Here is a 21,939-nt window from a genome sequence, read left to right on the forward strand (position 1 = left end):
TAGACAGCCTGGACATGTACTGGCTTAAGCAGGGGGACACGTCTGGCACTGCAGGATTTGAGTCCCTGGCCGCACAGCGTGTTACTGATGGTAGCCTTTGTTACTTCGGTCCCAGCTCTCTGCAGGTCATTCACTAGGTCCCCCTGTGTGGTTCTGGGATTTTGCTCACAGTACTTATGATCTTTTTGACCCCATGCAGTGAGATCTTGCGTGGAGCCCCAGATCGAGGGAGATTATCAGTGGTCTTGTATGTCTTCCATTTTTTAATAATTGCTCCCACAGTTGCAGGTCTGCTGCAGGTCTACAATTTTGTTTCTGGTGTCCTTTGACAGCTTGGCTATCATGGAGTGTTACTGTTTGAGGTTGTGGACAGGTGTCTTTTATACTGATAACAGATCGCATTAATACAGGTAACAAGTGAAGGACATAAAAGCCTCTTAAAGAAGTTGTTACAGGTCTGCGAGAGTCTGTGTTTTCCACCATAATTTGCAAATAAATTCTTAAAAAATTCAACAATGTGATTTCCTGGATTTTTTTTTTCCTATTTTGTCTCATAATTGAGGTATACCTATGATGAAAATTACAGGCCTCTCCCATCTCCCAAGTAGGAGACCTTGCACGATTGGTGGCCTACTAAATAATTAATTTCCCAGCTGATTATACCTTTTCCATTGCAGTGCTTTATTAACTTTGACAAGGTTTTGTGAATAATGGACAAATTTTTTTTTTTGGTGCCTAAAAAGAGCCTAAAATGGTTGATGAAATTTCAGCCCAGATACAGTGGAACCTCGGATTACGAGCATAATTCTTTCCGGAAGCTCGTATTTCAAAACACTCGTAAACCAAATTTTATTTTCCCATAAGAAATAATGGAAACTCAAATTATTCATTCTACAGCCCAAAAAAATAAAAATAATTAATACAAAATCTAAAGTAAAAATATAAAACAAATTAACTTGCACTTTACCTTTAAAAAAAAAAAAAGGAAAAATAAATCCACAGATATATGAAATTACTTTAGTCACACCTAACAGAATTTTAATATGTCACACCTAACAGAATTTTAATATGTAGTCCAATGTTTTATTTTTAGTTGAGGATGTAAACCGTTCAGCTGTCGCTTGCTGCGGGTAATGGGTAAAGGCGGATGTGTGTGTATGTAAGTACCCACCACTGGCTTGTGTCCTTACTTACATGACTAAACACAGCAAAGCCTTTCAAAGCCTCTCAGTCCTTGTAGTCTCAGGACCATCAGCACTTTGGTGTCTATACAAAACAATAATTGTTCTATATTTATAGTGCCACTGAAAATAACGCCAGAGTTTATATCTTTGTATTGTTTCCGTTTCCCCATTTGCCTTCTTTTGCATTTACATTTTCTGCATTTACAGAGGAACTATTCACCTTGATATCCTCGTCCAATTTCCATGTGGTGTCAGACGTGATTTTTCTGGACAAAATCTTAAGACTGGGCGAAACCTTCCAAGTATTCGCATTTCGTGCTGGTGGGTCATTTCGTGCTGGTGGGTCTTACCAGGTTGTAAGAACTGTCAAAAGAAGGAAAAGGAGCAAAAGTAAAAAATAAAAATAAAAAAAGATAGGCAGTTGATTTAAAAACAGAACTGAGCGGTCTTTCTCATGGGTCTACTAGTCCGAGTCGTTCGTTCTTTTGTCTCTTGATTCCCATAGACCCTATGCAGTGCACTAGATTCAAAAGAACTTCTCAAGACTTGCACTACAATAGCATCTATGAGAGTCAAGTGACAAAAGAATGAATGATTCGGACCAGAAGATATGAGAGGTGAGCTCTGCTTGTTCTGTTCATCATAAAATGTTCTTAGTTGCATTGTAATATTTTCATTACTGGAACTTGTTGGTTTTTTGTTTATTGAAAATGTCATATTTTCATTAATTTTTGATCAAAAGAATGAAATTAACTAAATGACTCAAACAAAGATTTGTTAATTTTGAAGAACGAGATTCTGAGAGTTCTGAGTTTTGGGGGGTTTATCACTTGATTGTCCCATCTCAGGAATTTTTTAAGAAATTTAAAATGACTGTCTTACTGCATCCAGCCTCGGCAGCAGTGGTGCGTTGCAAGAGCCCTTTTTTGTGCAGCTTAGCAATCCTGCCGGCGCTAGCCGCTCCTTCCGCGTGCACGAGCTCACAGACGCCACTGATTGGCTGTAGAGCCGTGATTAATGTGGGAGCGCGAGTACCTTTCATCCCTCCCCCCTGAGAGAGCTCGGCCAATCAGCTCTCTCTGTGCCTCCGGCTGTGGATCTCCGGATGATAGGGCGAGCGCTTTACCACTGCGCCACTCGGACGCCTCAGATTTTATCTTTTAAAGGCTATTGTCTTAAACTTTTGATCAGCTAATGACCAGCTTGTTTGAATTTAAATGCGGTTTTTAATAAATTTACCTACCTCTATTCTTTAACTTGTGATGATTAAGTTGGCTAATTGACTGTTAAGTCCTGGGGGAATTGCTTTATGCTGTGGACTTACAGTTAATGCTGTAAATTATTGTCTATGACTTGATTATATTTTTGTTTGGCATTAAGAATTTCAATTCAATAACATTGTTTAATTTCTCAGCTCTATCTAATAAAGTGTAGTTAATTAAATGTAATAAATGTTAAAATGCTAATTCGATTAAAATTGCGTTTCTGTAAATATCACGATATTATATTATTATGAATATTCCCAGTTTTTGTTAGAATTTTAAACCTACCGGGCAGAATTTAAACAATACAAACTAATTTCAAATCCAAGTGTTTAACATTTAACTTAAAATTGAAATCAAACAAAAAAGCTACATTGTTACTAAAGCACCTACTGAAGTCATCCGCCCTAATTATTATTTCTAAACAAAATTAGTAGATAATTTGCGGGTGCGTGCAGCTTTTTAACTCAGATATGCATGGCTTCTACCACATGCAATTCTGTTATGAGTGGGATAAAGAATAATTTACTCAGAGTTTTGAGAAAAAGGCAGATCACTGCTGTCACCGTTTAGTAGAAGCATTACCACTAGAATCTCCTTTCCTGTTCCTGCACACTGCAGTCCTCTGATGCTGCATGCTAGTCTGTGACAGCCTCAGCTGAATATCAAAGCAGTATTCACTTTCCTGAGGCAGTGTTTTAAAGAGATTCCAACAGAGACTTAGAACAAGCTGGTTTGTGCAGAGCAGTTTACTTTTTAGTTTGGATGGATGAATGGTTTGTGCTTTGTGTTTGACTTGGATGTAAATGCGGAAGTAAATGTAGAGAGGACAGGAAGTGATAAGCGCTAGACGCGCTCTATATGAGGTTATTTTGGTTGTGCACTTGCACTTTCACAAGCTGCTGCCATAGATTTCCTTGGAATTATGAAGCAGCTTCTAAGCTGTTGAGCAAATCAGTGCTTTCACTGAAAATCAAATGTTCCCCTTGTCATCTCTGCCTTTTCTTGCATGCTTTTAAGGTGTTACTTCTTGTCAATAAGTTGTCTTCGTGCCAAACTTTACAATCAAGATATGAAGAATTGGCAGCATCAAAGTTTCCCCAGGTAGAGTTTTTTTTTCATGGATTTTTCCATGCTGTTCATCCACAGTTCCTCTGCAAAAACACTATACTGTCTGTCTTTGAATAAAATATTGCTATTTTTTGATATTCATATAAAATTGCTAAACACTGCTAAAAATTGTAGAAATGTTTAAACTAGTAATTCTTTTATTAGTTCTCTGGTTATCACTGCTAAATAAATTGTTGGTGATTCTTTATTTACATATACAGCAGATCTTCTCCTGTGTTCTCTCCCCTCAGATATAACCTAGCTTCTTTAATTTGATGTTTTGCTTATAACTATAAAAACAAATCAGATTATTATTTATGCATAAAAAACTTAAAAAATGCAAAAGCCACATATAGAGTTTAATGATCTTTAATTTTGACATTTTAAACCTTAAATGAAATGTAGTATATAATATACAGTTTGTGTATGTATATATGTGTGTGTGTATATATATATATATATATATATATATTATATAATTTTTTTTAAATACACTGACGTATTCAGTTGTTAAGATATAAACAGCTAAAATAATGTTTTTTTTTTCTATAATAAAATGTATGCATAAGTAAAGCCACAGTAAATTACATTTGTTACAAGTTAACTTTGTAGTGGACTATAAAAAAAAAACTGTAGAAATGCATAAAGCTAATAGTCACAAATGTACTGTTATTTGCATTCGCTGAAAACCACAACAATCACATCAACAATGTGATGCTAGCGAGTAGCACGTGAACAGATCTAGCGCGACTGTCCCGAAGTTAGCAAACGGTTTAAACAAAAACACTTAGACTATACAACTTTTACACGATAGAGATACAGTTTTTACTGACCCATCGCCATCCGTAACACCACGTTTTCTTTGTAAGTGTTCGTGCATGACATGCCATAAAAGCTCGGTCTTGCATAGCATGCAGGTTACCGTCTTCTTGGAGGCGTTTAATATAAATCGCTCCCATACCTTGGGGGACTCGGGGCGCGTGCTTTATCCTGCAGACGGTTTGTTACCTCCATTGCGCGAGCGGCTGTGTATCTGTGTGTATATGTGCATCTTGTGGTCGCACTCCTCAGTGACGTGAGCAGCCCAACTAATTGATAACAGCATTCGTTGACAACGAATTTCATTATAATCGATAATTATTGATTTTATCGATTAGTTGTTGCAGCCCTACTGTGGTTTTCACTTTTTCCCTGTGGTTTTCGCCACTTACTGAACAAAACTTTCATCACTTCTTTTTCTTTTGTTTTCCTTCAAACCAAACTAGACATCACATAAACCTTTTTTTATTATTATTATTCTGTTGAGCCATACATTGTTTGATTTTAAACACGAAACAGACAATATGAATTGATCCTTTTCATTTAATTTGTCACATAAATTGTGGAGGGTAAATACTAAGGGGTTGTTAGTCTCTTACAAACATTTGAAGCCTTGCACTGCAACGTTTCAAACTGCTGCTTATGTTGAGCCACAAAGTAGCATAACACAATAAGAGCACATGTTGTGGGGATAAGCTTTAGGTTCACAGCACAAAGGGTGAATCTACCAAGTTAAAAAACCAAGCCCCTGTCCTGCTTCTAAAACATCTGCTAAAAGGCAATCATAATTTGAATATATCTCATTACTTTAAATAGGTCAGTGTATCAGGCTGTATTCCATCAGCCTGGGATAGGGATGATGATGATGATACTGTTGTATTGTCTCGTACAATGTTTAGGCATTCTCTCATCTCTTTTATAATTTGTTAAATATTAGCAGGTTTTATTAATTTTATGTTCTTTTTTTTGTATTTTAATTTCAATTTTGTATGTGCATTTTCTTTCTTTCTTAATTTTTTAAAATTTTTGGTAGAAATGCAACTGGCTCTTTTAGTGTTCTGTTGTAAAATTGAATATCAGTTTTTGTAACTGAAAATAGGTAGTAAATAGTGATGCGCGGGTCGGGTATTTTTCCAACCCGACGGTCCCGCTTTTATGAAATTATTCGGCCCGCCCCAGCCCGCTCCGCACCACTGTATTTATTTTAACGCCACGCCCCGCCCCGCACCCGCGACCATTAAATAGACATACTAGGCGTTGTAATTCAAATGAAAACAGCCTTTATTTCAGCTTGAAAGTGCTTGAAAATATCGCCCTGTAAACTGGCAACAACATATGAATATGAACGATAAATCAGGTAATATGAATAAGATAATGATACACATTTTAAACATTTACAAAGCAGCGTTTGTAATCTGAGCTTAACTTCTTCTTTGCCTTTCGTAGTTTAAAGAACCTCAACATCTTCAGCTCTGCCACCTCCAACTCTGCCTTCTGTCTTTTCTTCAGTGCCATTGTCTCTAAGCCGTAGAGCATCGCTGGTCTCACCACTGTCCTGTACACCTTTCTTTTCATTCTCGCTGATGCTCTTTTATCGCACAACACTCCTGAAACTTTTCTCCACCCATTCCAACCTGTCTTTACCCGCCTCTTCATCTCCTTTCCACACTCACCGTTGCTCTGGACCGTTGACCCTAAGTACTTAAAATCCTGCACCTTCTTTACCTCCGCTCCCTGTATCCTCACCGTTCCTCTTGGGTTCCTCTCATTCACACACATGTATTCCGTCTTACTGCGGCTAACCTTCATTCCCCTGCTTTCCAGAGCATACCTCCACCTCTCCAAATTTTCTTCCACCTGTTCCCTGCTCTCGCTACAAAGCACAATGTCATCTGCAAACATCATAGTCCATGGGGACTCCTGTTTAACCTCATCTGTCATCTTGTCCATCACCAGAGCAAACAAAAAGGGGCTTAGAGCCGATCCTTGATGCAGACCCTCCACCTTAAACTCTTCTGTCACACCTACAGCACATCTCACCACTGTCTTACAGCTCTCATACATGTCCTGCACCACTTTAACATACTTCTCTGCCACTGTAATCTGAGCTAAACATTTTTTTTATTTAGATTTGTATAGGGCAGACCTACAGTTTACAGCCTACGCTAAATAACCACTGACATTTTTTTCAGAAATGTTCATTTAGCGTTTTTACGTTTGCTGTGCAAAAAAAGAATGCTAAAACATTAGATTTAGCAACCTGACCTTTTTTTCTTTTAATGATGTAAATTCCCGACCTCAATGTCTCCCGCGCCTCGTCTTACATCTTCACTTTGATTTCTTTGTTTTTTGTTGTGACTGGCAGCGGTAGCTCCTTGGCACTTTCGTGACTTGTCACGTGACGTAATCTTATCAAAGAACTTAATAAAATATGAAAATATATATTCCCAAATATGTAATATAGGCTATAGGGAATTGCACGCAACATACATGGATTTTTTATTTAATTTAGTTTTTAATGACCCGCCCCGCAAATAAAGTGACAATTTCTTTACCCGCCCTAACCCGACCCGCGGGGTCCGCAGGTTACCAGACGACCTGAGCATCTACTATGCAGAATAAAGAATGAAAAGACATAATGAAACCAACAATATTATTTTAGCCAGCTGTGTTTTCTCCTTAGATGTGTAGTTGATTCTGTGACATGAAAAACATGTGGCCAGGGATCATGGTCTAAAATTTGTACTTTGTCATGAAGTAAATACTCATTGGTGTATGATGCCCTTCAGGGGGATTAGTTGTGTTTCTTTAGAGTTGTGTCACATGAGTGATAACTTCAGGTTGGCCTTGACTTTACTTCATTAGGGCTTGCAAAATAAAAAAATCCCTGGTAGCCTTCCTCTTTAGTTTTTGGTGATCAACCTCCATCACATGTTTAAGCTGCAAAAGATTTCACTTGTCACGTTTGAATAGTAAGCTAAAGAGTGATAAGATGTCAGAAGAACTGGTGCGCAATTTATTTGTCACTAACCAATCAGTACTGCCGCTCTCTATATACACAGTTTGCGCAATCGCAAAGTGAAATTAAAAAACAAGCGCAAATTTAAACGTGATTTTAATATTTCACATATTGACATTGGCTCATCGATGCCCGAAAATGACATAATTACCCAGCTACATTTGCAAAAGAATGCAAAAGCATTCTTAGAACCTAATGCAAATTTTGGGGTGAAAATAAATCTATCTAGATCCGTAAAAATGGTGTACTGAGGCTGTTGTTCTGTGTTAGGCTGGGTTAGTGCTTCCTTTTATGCTCATCTCGTCTGATAACACAATACCAGGAAGCATCAGGGCTTCTGCAGCATCTATGTGCCTCGCATGTTTTGTGTCTGTTATCTCTGAAACCAGTCTTAGCATTTACATTTCACTAACTTGCCTAAAGAGGATATTTGAGAGACCCCACCCCCTTTACCAAATGTATTATATTTATGTATATTATTGGACTATGAAAAAAATTAAGTACAAGAAAAAGCATATATTTGATTAGATTAGAGGAAACTCTTGCACATTCCAAATGTTATCACATTTTTAATGTTGCAGCTCCAAATTTGATATCCAGCACGAAAGTCCTGCATGTCTAGATCCAACACACATTTGATAAAAACATGTCTTTATGACTTGCTGTAATAATGTGACTGGTAGAAGGGTACATATAAGTGCTTCAAATTTAAATTTTATTTATCACATACACAGTACAATATGCAGTGAAATGCTTAGAAAATGGTAACATGCTTGCATGGTAACAGTATAAACGGCTGAAAAATTGTAAGAAGGAGAAAATGGTAAATGGCAAACAACTAGAATAACAATTGTACTTAGTTGTAAGATTTCCGTTTCATTTTAGGATGGGGGGTATAGGATTGTTTAATGAATATTGCAAAATGACTGATCTTATTATTGTGATTACATTTGTCAATGGGTTGAAATAAAATGGCCAAAGTGTGCCATTGGTGCTTATCTGGAATTTCTTTGGGGATCAGTAAAGTGCTGCTCTGTCTTTTGGGTTAAATGCTGAGTTTAAAGCAATTTTCCTATTTTTGGGTTTGATCAGTTGGTGGGAAACTGTTGCATTTAAGCAGCCTGTTCACCATTAAAGTCAGATTTCTTATAATATTCTTGGAGACCTTTTATGCAGGTGTTTAGCCTCCTGTTATTTAAATTTCTTGTCTCTAGATGGTTAATTCTGATCATTTTAACTTTGTTTTATGTTTAAAATTTTGTAATTCACTTACAGTATATGTTGTATCATGTCAAATAGGTGCAGTCATGCAGTTTTTCTTTGACACCAGAAATATAGAAATGATAGCTGTGAATGTTCCCCTCAGACTTTGTTTTCTGTTCATTTTAATAGAATCATCAGCCTGCCCGTCACTACAAACTAATTACTCTTCTCTTCCAAACCCCCAGAAATAGAGCAATAGCTGATTACCTTCGTTCCAATGGCTATGAAGAAGCGTATTCAGTTTTCAAGAAGGACGCGGAATTAGACATGGTGAGTGGGGGGAATACCTTTTCAATTTCTCCATATACAAACCAAGGACTGAACAATGTTGCTTAATTTCACATAAATCTTGGTTAATTAAGCCAGAATTTTATTTGTTTTAAATACTGCGCATGCGTGAGCGTGCAGCAGCTTGGAATTTTCGTGTGTTTTTACTTTTTATTATACTTTCCTGCTATTATTTGCTTCCATCAAGTAAGGTCGCCCTTTCAAACCATGCGTTTTGAAAGTGTTCTTGTTCTGAGTTACGCAATATTAATTGTTAATTAAAAATAATTAGTTTTCGGCGCTCCGGGTGATCAGCGCGCAACAGCAAGGAGCCAGCTCCTTTGTTTACACCAGGGAACAGCTGATTGCACTGAAGACGGCCGGCATCAGAGACCTGATTCTGTATAGAACTCTAAACATTCCGGATGAGATACGGAGGAGGACGACAAGAGGATGCAGAGGTGGAAGGAAGGGGCGCAGAGGAGCAAAAGAGGAAGAGAAATGCGAAGTGCATAAGGAAAGGATAAGAAAGTAAAGTCGTATGTCCTGTCTCTCATCATGGGCAATGTGAGATCTCTGGACAATAAGATGGACGAGTTGACAGCTTTGTTAAGGACTGAAAACATCTTCCGGGAGTGCAGTCTGATGTGACCCCGGGGAGGTCGGATCACAACCTGGTCCACCTCATGCCAACATACAAACCCCTTGTTCAGAGACAGCCTGCCATAGTGAGGCGTGTAAGAAGGTGGTCAGAAGGAGCCACTGCTACATTACAGGATTGTTTCGAGGCTACGGACTGGGAGGTTCTCAGTACATCATATGGCGAGGACATTGATGGAATGACGGACTGCATCACGGAGTACATCAACTTCTGTGTTGACACATGTGTACCGATGAGAGATATTCGTTGTTTCCCCAACAACAAACCCTGGGTCACCAAGGACATTTAAAGCGTGTATAAATGCAAAACAAATTGCTTTTAGGTCTGGTGATAAGAAAGCAGTGAAGAAGGCTCAAAAAATGCTAACTGGGAAAATCTAGGAGGTGAAAGAGTCATACAGGAGAAAACTGGAACAAAGGCTGAAACAGAACAACAAAAGGTGTGGAGGGGCATGAGGAGCATCACTGACTATAAGACAAGCGGCCAGGCTATTGAGGGAAATGTGGAACGTGCAAATGACCTCAACACTTTCTTTAATAGATTTGATGTCCTTAAGTCTCTCACTTCAGCCCCAATTCACACTTTCCTGCTCCTATGTCCTCCCCTACACAGAGATCAGTTACTACTCCTGCACTCCCAGCAATCAATATCTCAGTGGATCAGGTAAAACATGGCCTCAAAAAGTCAGCCCTACAAAAGCTATAGGTCCAGATAATATAAATCCAAGAGTCCTGAAATCTTGTGCTCCCCAACTATGTGGTGTCCTCCAGTACCTCTTTAGTCTGAGCCTGTCCCTGCAGAAAGTCCCTGCACTGTGGAAAACATCATGCATTGTGCCGGTACCCAAAACACCACGTCCTTGTGCCCAGAACGACTTCAGGCCTGTTGCTTTGACATCGCACATTATGAAGGTGTTTGAGAGACTGATCCTGGATACACTTCGTCCCCTGGGGTCCGTTCTTCGTACGTCGCTAACTCAGTTAGCTGGATTTGATTGTTGTGGATTTGTCCTGATCTTGGATTGTTTCGTTCTTCGATGCGCTTCTAGCATTTGTTGTCATAGCAACATATCCGTAAGCTTGAACCTGCTCGGGAGCAGGTTTATTTCATGTAAACAGGATTTAGCCTGCGCTCCTGCCAGGTTATGATTGGTTGAAATGGCGAGGTCACATCTGATTGGTTAAAGAGCATGACTGACTCACGTGGAAAAAGAAAAGTATATGCCCCCTGCCATGGACTCCCCCCCACTCTCACACACCCACACACACACACACACACATAATCGCTATCAAATATTATATATGAACATAAATTCATAGGTTTAGTATTATCAAATATGATATTACTTTTATAATAAACCCTAGGCATGAGACAGCCGAGACCATTATTACAAACTTTTGTATAATGTTTATTTTGTAACATTTATTTTTCAGGGGTTTGTCATAAAAATATGCTAATAAATATTTATATATATTAAAAATTAATATTTTATAATGATAAATTGGACGAAACTAATTTTATTATAAAATAAACAATATAAAAGTATACATAATATTTCTATTTTTTCATGTACAACATATTTATTTTCATATTGCTTATTTTATTTTATTGTCTCATGTAATTTGTAATTTGTAAACCATTAACCTATGAATTTATGTTCTAATATAATATTTGATAGCGATTATGTAGGGGGGGCAATCCATGGCAGGGGGCATTTCAGCGCATATAAAAAAAATTGAGCCGCTCTTTTTCCATTTCGTCAACCAATCGGAGGGCTTGTGATCAGTGTTTCTACTGTCGATGCATATCGCCTTTTAAACCAACGCACGAGCGCGCAATAATCCTAGACAACTCAGTCCAGCTATACTAATCATCAACCACAGGTGAGCTCAAAGAACCAACTTAGCCGGATCGTAATTAGCACGATGATCTCATCTTAGATGTGTCAATTCATCTCGGATGTGTCAAGCGACGTACGAAGAACGGACCTCTGGTGAAGTCCTCTCTGGACCCTCTTCAGTTTGCTTATCAGCCGTTCATGGGAGTTGATGATGCCATAATACCCCTGCTACATCGTACCTACTCTCACCTTGACAATCCTAGGACCACCGTAAGGATGATGTTTTTTGACTGCTCCAGTGCCTTCAACACCATCCAACCGGCAGTACTGGGGGAGAAACTAATGAACATGAACATTGACACCCGCTTGGTTTCGTGAATCATGGACTATCTGACCTGCCGTCCCCAGTATGTCCGACTACAGAACTGTGTGTCCGAGACTTTGATCTGTAGCACTCGAGCCCCCCAGGGGACTGTACTGTCTGTTTCTTTTCACCCTACATACATCTGACTTTAGATATAACTCAGAGTCATGCCACCTGCAGAAGTTCTCTGACGACTCTGTGGTTGTTGGGTGTATAAAAGAGGGTGACACCTTGGAGTACCAGTCTGTAGTGGATGACTTCGTTTCCTGGTGTAAGCGTAATCACCTACAACTGAACATCAGGAAAACAAAGGAGATGGTTGTAGACTTTAGGAGAAGCAAGACCCCTGTGACTCCTATATCTGTAAAGGAGGAGATAGTGGACATGGACTCTGAATACAAATATCTGGGAGTCCATCTGGACAACAAACTTGACTGGTCACTTAACACAACGGCACTCTACAAAAAAGGACAGAGTCGGTTGTACTTTCTTCGAAGGCTCAGGTCTTTTAACGTCTGTAACACCATTCTGCGGATGTTCTATGAAACCGTTGTGGCGAGTGTAATTTTTTTACGCTGTGGTCTGTTGGGGTGGTAGCATTTAAGGTGTGTGATGAGAACAAACTGGACAAGTCAGTTAAAAAGGGTGAATCTGTGCTAGGCATGAAGCTTGACTCTGGATGTAGAAGCGAAGAGGAGAATTTTATTCAAAGTACAATCCATTTTAAACAATCCTTCTTACCTGCTATACAGTGTCTTCGCTGAACAGAGGAGCAGTTTCAGCCAGAGACTGATTACTATCAAGTGTTCCACAGAGCGCCACAGGAGATCCTTTCTCCCAACGGCCATAAAAGTTTACAACTCGTCTCTGTAACTCATACACACATGTATGTGAATTTTTCACTAACTGTAACACAACAGGACATTAACACTTACCATATTAATAATATGATGACTGCAATACTACTTAACAATAAAATATGTACTACAAGATTACATATAATAATACAATATTACATACATATACTAGATTACCGTGCAATACTTACAAGTGGCCTTAATTCATATTCTGATGGTACTTACTGTTTTAGGAACTTTTTTATTTATTTAATTTTTTTCTTTTCTTTTACCTTTATTATCTTTTCTTAGTTAACAAGTGTGAGCACCTGTAACCAAGCATGGGCAATTTCCCTCTGGGATTAATGAAGTTATTTGAATCTTGAAATGAATCTTGAGAAGGAAATTGTGCTGAACGCAGAGAGATTTCCAGAGTTTTAATGAAAATACTCAAAAGTCAGAGGTTCCCTACAAGGCAAACGGAACTCCCTAGCCAGTGATGTTTATATTGTATGAGCGGTAGCTGTTTCAATTATCTATCTTGTTTATAGAAGAACCACAATAAATAATTGATTTCATTGGTCGAGAGAGAAGCACCATATCGGATAAGCTTGCAGCTGCTGGTTGCACAGGGCTAAGAGGTATTGGTTTACTTAGCCTATAGGAGGTATTCTGAAGTAATTTATGCAAAAGACTAAATCCATAAAAGACAAATAATATGCTGCCATTTGTTGCTGATATGAGATGACTTTTCATTTATTGTTCTCCTTTTCCTTTTTCCATATCTTAGCTGTTTAATTATAAACAGGCAGTTTAAAAGCATGCAGCATGAATTGCTTTTATATGCTGGCTTTACGTTAGTCCTTTGTGCTGTGTGATCAGGCCATGACCATTGACTGTGTTTAGGCTATATAAACAAAAATATATTCTGTTCAAATACCATAAAATAAATGTTATTGATATAATTTTACATATAAAATGTTATTTTATATAAGATTATTGATTCAATACAAGAAACATATACTACATATATTATATGTAATAATACATGTGTTAAAATAAAATGCCTACCAAGGAAACCTCGGATTGCAAGTAACCCGGTTTAAGAACGTTCCGCAAGACAAGCGAAATCTTTTTATTAATTTCGACTTTAAAAACCAGCAAGGTTTGGTTTACGAGTATCATGCATGCGCCTCTTGTTTTGATGCCGAGCGTCACGTGATCACATCCGTTCCAGTGGTTTTTCCTCTCTCGCACGCGGTGCAGAATTGTGGATAGTCGTCTTCCCTGCTCGGTCTTAGTGCGCATCACACACACACACACACACACACACACACACAGACTAATGGAAACAAGGCTCTGTCACGATTCTTTTTAAAGGTAAAGTGCAGGTTAATTTGTTATATTTTTACTCTACAGCAGTGATCCCATTAGTGTTTGCGCATTTGAGTGTCATTATAGATGTTTCTTTTAAATTTTCCCATAAGGCATTGTTTCCGTTAGTGTGTGTATGAAAGTCATCCCATACAGTCGTACTCACCCCTCTCAAATAAGAGAGGAGGAAGGGTTACTGTGTAAGAAAGAGGAGGGAGATGGGTGGCTGTCATTTCTTCTTTCCACACACACAGCGTAAATAACGAATAATTTGAGTTTTTAATCATTTCTTATGGGGAAATTTGATTTCGGAACAACTTATGCTAGTAATCCAAGGTTCTAATGTATGTGATATTAAACTATTATAATTATTGTTTAATACAAGACACTACATTCTATATGTGTATATGCAGTTATATACACACCTTCCTCTACCAATAATTAAATTAAACCATAATTCAATTATCCAATTGAAGAAAATATACAGTAAATCAAGTTTCTTTTTTTAGTGCAGGCAGTATTTGCCAGTTTATTCTGTGTTAACAGTAAGTGGCAGATTAAGAGTTTAATATAAAAAAAATATCTTCTAGATTGAAGAATGTAAACAATGGGGGTGCAACGGAGCGCTGTTGATCCGTGATCCGTGCGGATCACAGCCCACAGTTCGGCATGCATGTGACCCCTTGGATTAATCACACTTTTTATTTTTTTTATTTTTTTTTATTGCAGATTAATCTTACGTTTTTAAAGATTGCAAAGTGATTCTGCCGATATTGGTTTTTAAGTAATGAATTAGAAGGAACAAAAGAATGTCATAAAAAAAAAGATCACATGAATAGTAGCATTTTGGTAAAATATAATGACGGAAGAAGGGACAAAATGGTTAGTGTGTAAGCACTGTGGTACGAGAAAGCCGTATAAAAGCGGCAAAACATCGAGCATGGCCACGCGTCTGAAGTGACATCACCCTGGTGTGCGGTTACGATGCAAACCGCAACAACCATAGCAAGCTCACCGGTGTATTTAAGCAGCCCTTTGCAACAGAACCAGAGTGAGAAATTCCCAAATCTATTGGGAGTTTATCGCAGCAAACATAAGGCCATACTCTGCTGTGGAAAAGAAAGGATTTATAAACATGTGGAACGTGCTCGTCCCTGCTACGAAATGCCCACTTCAGCATGAAATTTACGAACAGGTCTGTGATTACCACGGATAGTTGGACATTAAGGTCTATGGAAAGCTTTGTAACTGTGATAGCTCACTACATTGGTTATTTGTGTTAAAATAAAAAGTTGCCTCCTTTTTTTGCTGATGCGAAAAATTATCTGATCCTTGACTCTCAATCCGTGATATGATCCGAACCGTGATTTTTGTGATTCGTTGCACCACTAGTAAACAATGTTAATAGTATTACACTCTTAGCTTGATGAAATCAAGTCAGATTTGATAGTAGGGATCAGGTATACATTTTCCAAGTACACATTACACTGTAATCTCAGTGAGCTGTCGTGGTCCATATGAGATTAACACATGTGAAGGGATTAAGAGGAATTGACAGTTGCCTACTTGGTGATGGGTGTATATTTACGGTTAGAGTATATCCAGAGGCTCTTTCTCTTATATGATTGCAATAATTATTTGCAAAATGCATTACTCTGTTTGGATCTAATGTTTCCTGCTTGTTTTTGTCATTAGAATGAAGAATTGGATAAAAAGTATGCTGGTCTTTTGGAAAAGAAATGGACTTCAGTCATCAGATTACAAAAGAAGGTGTGTACACAGCTTGTATAAAACAAAGAAAATATTTTGTTGTATAACTTGTAGATGATTATTCAACCAACACCCATTAAAATAGCAGTGTTATTTTATGACCCTTACTAGCTCACATTCTCTTATTCTTCTTATTTTATGGATACCCTTAAGGTGATGGAGTTAGAATCAAAGCTGAATGAAGCAAAAGAGGAGATTACTTTAGGAGGACCTATAGGACAGAAGCGAGACCCCAAGGAATGGATCCCTCGCCCCCCTGAGAAGTATGCCCTCAGTGGCCACAGAAGTCCTGTCACCAAGGTCATCTTCCACCCAGTCTTCAGTGTTATGGTGTCAGCCTCAGAGGATGCTACAATAAAGGTGGGTTTTCTTGATTTGTTCTTCTCTCACGAGGCATGCAAAGTAAGATGAATTATACAATTATAAATGAATAAATTATATGTTATTCTTGGGTGATTTATTATGTTACTTTTAAATCTATTCATTGTGTTTTTGGTCTCAAACCGGTCAGTTTCCACTGGTCTTATTTAGGCTCCATTGAACTTCTCTGTGTCTTGCTATCAGTGATAGTTATTAATGTAATTGGGAATTTTGTCCTTAGACTCTTCCTGTGAAACTCAAGCATCATGAATGCCTGTTATTTAAAATACAAGCTCTATGGTTAAAGTATGTGCCCCACTTTCACCAACTTGGCATCAACAGCAGAACTCTGTAGTTTTGCTTACAGCTCCAGCACTGGCTCCAAACTCGCTGTTACATAATTACACATAATTGTAGCTGGTTATTATTATTTTTACTGTGTTTAAAAAGTAGAAGGAGATGCTTTTATGACTAGTTCATAAAAACGACTTCTTTCTGCTTCTACTTCGTTCTTTAAAAAAACTATTTTCCCCCAGTGCAGCTATGGTCTCACACATTCGCACAAGTAGACTGTGTACCTTTTACAAAGTCCATTTAAATGAATTTAATAATTCATTAATAAATTAGTATTTTTTTTTGGTTTCGGCTGTGATGAAGGCGATCGTGTCATCTCGTTGTCTCCGCACCAGTGAACGTGCCTATAATTGACTTTTCATTTGAATTATTTATATTTCCTTTATTTTAGTAAAGCAGACATTTCGCTTTCTATAAGTATATAATTTTCACGTCTGTGAGGCGAGTATACACGGAGTTTCGGTTCTTTTTCTGACGCGCTCAAGTTCACCGAAAACAATATAGAATAGCGCCCCCTGTTTACTTTCTTTATTTAACATATTCATAATGTTTTTTCATCATTGTGAGCACACTTAAATAAAAGTAGTGTCTTATAAAGGTTGTGTAGCTTATATAATTTTACTATATAGTATTTGCACATTAATCTGACAATGTTTTAATTGTATGGTCATTTAGTTTCATTTATTTCAGTTAATAAATCTACTAAAAAGAACACAAAATATAAGATGACACAAGGCCCTACACACTTTACTTTTTTTTAATTACACATAAAATGTAAAGGATCAATGTGTTACCGTTTACATTGCTTAAATTCAATCCTAAAAATATTTTATTTAAATTATTAATTTGTACTGTAATGTTAGTACTGTGATTATAAATTTGTTTTACAATGTTAATTCTGTGAAGAGAATGAATGATAGTTATATAGCGCCACTCAGCGGTAAAAGCCAGCAAACGCACAAACCCGAATGCTGTCGCTGTGAGGTGCGGCGGTAAAAGTAGACTACAGCTTGTCTACCTACTGTAGTCCTAGATTTTAATTCTATAGAAAATTCATACAACATTGAAGAAACTGAAACATCGAGTTTGCCAAGTGGCAGGCAAGAAACCTTAAAACTTAGGAAATCTTGAAAATCAAACTGTATGTGTGGCCAGAAATGTGTTTCGCTTCCAGACAAGAAAGAAATTATGGTGTTGGATGGAACCAAAAATAACTTTTGGTTTTGCATTCAGGTATAAGGGGCAGTGGTAGCTCAGTATGTTAAGGCTCTGAGTTACTGATTGGAAGGTTGGTGGTTTAATCTCCAGCTCCTCTAAGTTGCCACTGTTGGGACTTTGAACAACGTCCTTAACCATGTCCTCTTCGAGTCACAATATAATGGCTTGACCCCAGCTTACTAACAAAAAGCAGGGATATGCAATTAGAATAAAGAATTTTACTGTGCAGTAATGTACATGTCATAGATACTTGGCCTAACTGAATTTACAGTATTTATTCCCTGGAGTTGTTATAATCTTGGCTAAATCATTTAAAAAGCCTTTTAAATCCAAGGGATTAAAATGTAATTACAGCTGGGTTGGTTTGCATGCTTGCTTTTTCACTAGACCGAATGAAGAGAGGCACATGGCTGTCGTTTCTGCCACCAGTAGACCAGTTGAAATAAAATCCTGTTGTTTTTCCTCAGGTATGGGATTATGAGACTGGAGACTTTGAACGTACCCTAAAAGGCCACACAGACTCTGTGCAGGATATCTCCTTTGACCAGACTGGAAAGCTGCTGGCTTCCTGCTCAGCAGATATGACCATTAAACTCTGGGACTTTCAAGGCTTTGAGTGTATTAGGACCATGCATGGTAAGTGTGCAACATCTGAATCTGAACATTTTCACATGAATTTTGTAAACCTGATGCTTGATCTGAAATTGGTGTTTCCTAAGGGAATGGGGTATTAAGGGGAAGTTGTTGCATGGTACTTGTTAGCATGTTCATTTCCTATAAGTTTATAAAAGAAGAGTTCAGTATAATAAGACCCACCCTATTTTGGGGTAATATTTCACCTCCTGTTATTGCTGCTTGTTGAGGTATTGTTCATTCATGCTTGAAAATCTATTTCTTCTTGAATTCCATCCTAAATAATTTCTTCCTCCATAAACATTAAGGGTGCTGTCCTTGCTCACTTAGACCTTAAACAATACGTTCTTTCAGATTTTAATCGCTCTGCAAATTGCTGTCCTATATCTGAATAAGCTTGCAGGCTACTAAGACAGGGGAAGACAACAGAAATTTTGCATTTTAATCTGTCAAAATGTATAAATCCTTAGTGATACTAATCCAGCACATGAATATAAACAGCATAATAAACAGCACATGTGCAACAGCTTTTATGTTTAAATGTGGTGCCTTGTAATTTACACCCTGTCAGTTAAACTGGCACATTGCCGTCAGACCAGCAGACCGTACTGATTGAGGGGAAACATAACAGGAATCCCACCCACTGCTCCATTCCACTCAATCTGTTTCTCCCTCTCCTGGCTGCATGCAAGACAATTCTTTATTTCTATTTCTGTGGTTCCTCTCTCCCTGTGCTTGCTTTCTCCTTTTCATAGTAATTTAGATTTTATATATATATAAAATATATTATTTCTATTTTTTTTTTAATCAAACTACATATTTAATTATTTATCTAATTACCCAAATTAATATTCAAATATCCTGCTATGGTGAACACACAATTGGCTAGATTATGTATAATTAGGTATGAATATCTAGTGAAATAGACACTGTGGCAGGCTTTCTTTTGCTCTCATTTTCTTTCTATCCAGGTAGGAGATAGAGATTTGTGTGGCAGTTTAATTATCCTTCCTAGAACGAAACGAAAGATCATTTTCTGTGGAGCTTTCTCAATATTCAACCCTCTTTTTCTTAGGTACTTATTTTCAGTACATGTTCAGTAGCTTTCATTTGTGCAAAGAGCAGTGATCGATTTTTTTTTTCCTTATGTTCTTTTGAGGACAAAGCCACCCGAGGCAAATTGCCCGTCACTTTCCTTTTATGGTATTGCCTAATGTGTTTTAACATTTGGTCATGGTGGCAATTAAAAAGCCATTATTAAGTTTTGCTGGAACAATCCGATTTGCATGGTAAAAATGTGAGTGGTGTTATGGCTGAAGATTTAACAGTACCAAGTGCACAATATGAGGTTATATGAATATGAATGTTGAGTCTGCTTCCTCGCAAGGTTTCTTCCTATTCCCATCTCGGGGAGTTTTTCCTTGCAACCTTTGACCTCAGCTTGCTCATCAGGGACAATCTGAGCATTTTGATTCATACACATTCAAATTTCAAACACACCATAATTTCTTTTGTGTGTAAAGCTGCTTTCCGACAATGATGATTGTTAAAAGCGCTATACAAATAAAATTTAATTGCATATTCACCATCTTCATACAGTGGTCTGATGTGACTTTGTTTATATGTTAATTATAGCAATTCATCTCATCATCCCTTTGTCTTTTTATTTTTTTTATTTTTTTTATTTTTAGGGCATGACCACAATGTTTCGTCTGTAGCTATAATGCCCAATGGAGATCATATAGTATCTGCTTCTAGGGATAAAACCATTAAAATGTGGGAAGTTGCCACTGGGTAAGTACTGTTATTTTAACCATTGTTTAAAATGACAAAATCATACTTTTGTGTCTTTATTTTGTTTTATTCTGCAGCTATTAAGACACCTTTTACATTTGAAAAAATACCTAAGATTAAGTTTGTGTTTAGACTTGTAAAATTGTTTCTTTCTTCTCATTATCTCATGGCTGTTGATTAAAATTTTCCATCTGTTCTATAGATACTGTGTGAAGACATTTACTGGCCACAGAGAGTGGGTGCGTATGGTACGGCCCAATCAGGACGGCTCCCTGATTGCAAGTTGCTCTAATGATCAAACTGTGCGTGTGTGGGTGGTGGCTACGAAGGAGTGCAAGGCAGAACTGAGGGAACATGAGCACGTTGTGGAGTGCATCTCATGGGCTCCTGAAAGTGCCAGTCCCACTATACTGGACGCCACTGGCTCTGAGGTGAGAACAGCTTTTTAGAAGCTTTGAAAGATCTGCAGTCACTTAAATGAGGCAGCATGATGTTGAGTTGCAGTGCTTTTAAAACTTTTTTCGTTGTGTAAATTTTCGAGAATCTTGACATACTCCTAGTAAAATAGACACTGTGGGAGCCTTTTTTTGTATTGTGCAAACAAGATTGCACATGCCCTTTGATCGGAGAGGGAAGATTCCAGAAAATCAGGGAAAATAATTTACTGTAAAATAGAGTAGGAAATACCAACACTTAATTGCCTTGGGAGTCTAATTAAACGAGTTTGATCTTTATGAATATCCAATTTTCTGTTTATCAGTTGGAACATTGGCTCGCACAGCACATGTTTCCTTAAGGCAGCATTAGTACAATGACTTTTAGTTGTAATCACAAGAAAGGGATCTTCCTATCGTTCCCTCAAGCTAAAATAAACACTTTTTTTGGCCCTGCCAAACCTGTTCATATCGAATAGTTATGGGATTTTTTGACATCAATTATACTGTCACAACTGATAATAGTGCAGCCGAATGTTACTGTAATGGCTTCTTTACATAATACACTTGCTTGTGTGAACATATTCAGCCCTTTCATTTAGAAAAGGTAATTCAACTTTGTCTTCCCCTCTGTTTTTAACTCTGTAGCCTGGGTATATGTACAAATTTTGCATGTGAATAAAATACTTAGATTAGACTGTGCTTCGGGTTTATTACTAAATATCGAACAAATATGTGGAACCACATAGTTCTTAATTTAGGAAAGGGTCTGTTAAAGATTCATAATTGAATGTAAGTTAACATGGGTTGTTTCATGAGAAATGTAGGAAAAGGGTTATCTAAAATAAATGTTCTTTTAATAACAGCAAACATGTCATAAATTGTGTAGCTGAAAAATGTCTTTAGAATAACAGGAGACATTGATACTTTTGCAACCAGCTATTTAGTTTGTTTTTTAAAATTACTGGACTTAGTATCCATTCAACCAGTACAAAGGGTTAATCAGATATGTCAACAAACACACATGTTCAAGAGTCAAGCTAAGTAATAATGCTAATTGTAGTCCTTTGCTCTTGGGTTACTGGAGTCTGTCTCACTGTGTTGAAAGGGGAGGCAAAATCTGCATTAAATTTTTCTTAATCTTCCCTATAGTGACCATTTATTCTGAAGAGCTCTACATACACACACAAACTGTAAACTGTATCACTGTGTCTTTGGCTCATCTACTTGTTTGCTTTTCAGACTAAGAAGAGTGGGAAACCTGGACCTTTTCTTCTGTCTGGCTCCAGAGACAAAACTATCAAAATGTGGGATGTCAGCATTGGCATGTGCCTTATGACGCTGGTGGGTAAACGTAGTGGAATGAGCATTGTCTGT

The 21,939-nt window shown here is 37.6% G+C and overlaps 1 protein-coding gene across 4 annotated transcripts in view; it reads left to right on the forward strand.

Moving 5' to 3' along the window:
- Positions 1–21,939, forward strand: part of pafah1b1a (platelet-activating factor acetylhydrolase 1b, regulatory subunit 1a) — a 41,756-nt gene that overhangs the window by 9,404 nt on the left and 10,413 nt on the right. For 3 of the 4 annotated variants that reach the window (XM_053508009.1, XM_053508012.1, XM_053508010.1), the window contains exons 3-9: positions 8,843–8,927; positions 15,695–15,769; positions 15,923–16,129; positions 18,169–18,337; positions 20,026–20,128; positions 20,331–20,559; positions 21,805–21,906. In XM_053508009.1, the coding sequence (XP_053363984.1) occupies positions 8,843–8,927; positions 15,695–15,769; positions 15,923–16,129; positions 18,169–18,337; positions 20,026–20,128; positions 20,331–20,559; positions 21,805–21,906 (970 nt within the window). Of the gene's footprint in view, positions 1–8,842; positions 8,928–15,694; positions 15,770–15,922; positions 16,130–18,168; positions 18,338–20,025; positions 20,129–20,330; positions 20,560–21,804; positions 21,938–21,939 lie in introns of all 4 variants that reach the window. The other variant, XM_053508011.1, reaches the window with a different exon arrangement.

Source organism: Clarias gariepinus, chromosome 11, assembly GCF_024256425.1.
Source record: "Clarias gariepinus isolate MV-2021 ecotype Netherlands chromosome 11, CGAR_prim_01v2, whole genome shotgun sequence".
Classification (NCBI taxonomy): domain Eukaryota; kingdom Metazoa; phylum Chordata; class Actinopteri; order Siluriformes; family Clariidae; genus Clarias; species Clarias gariepinus.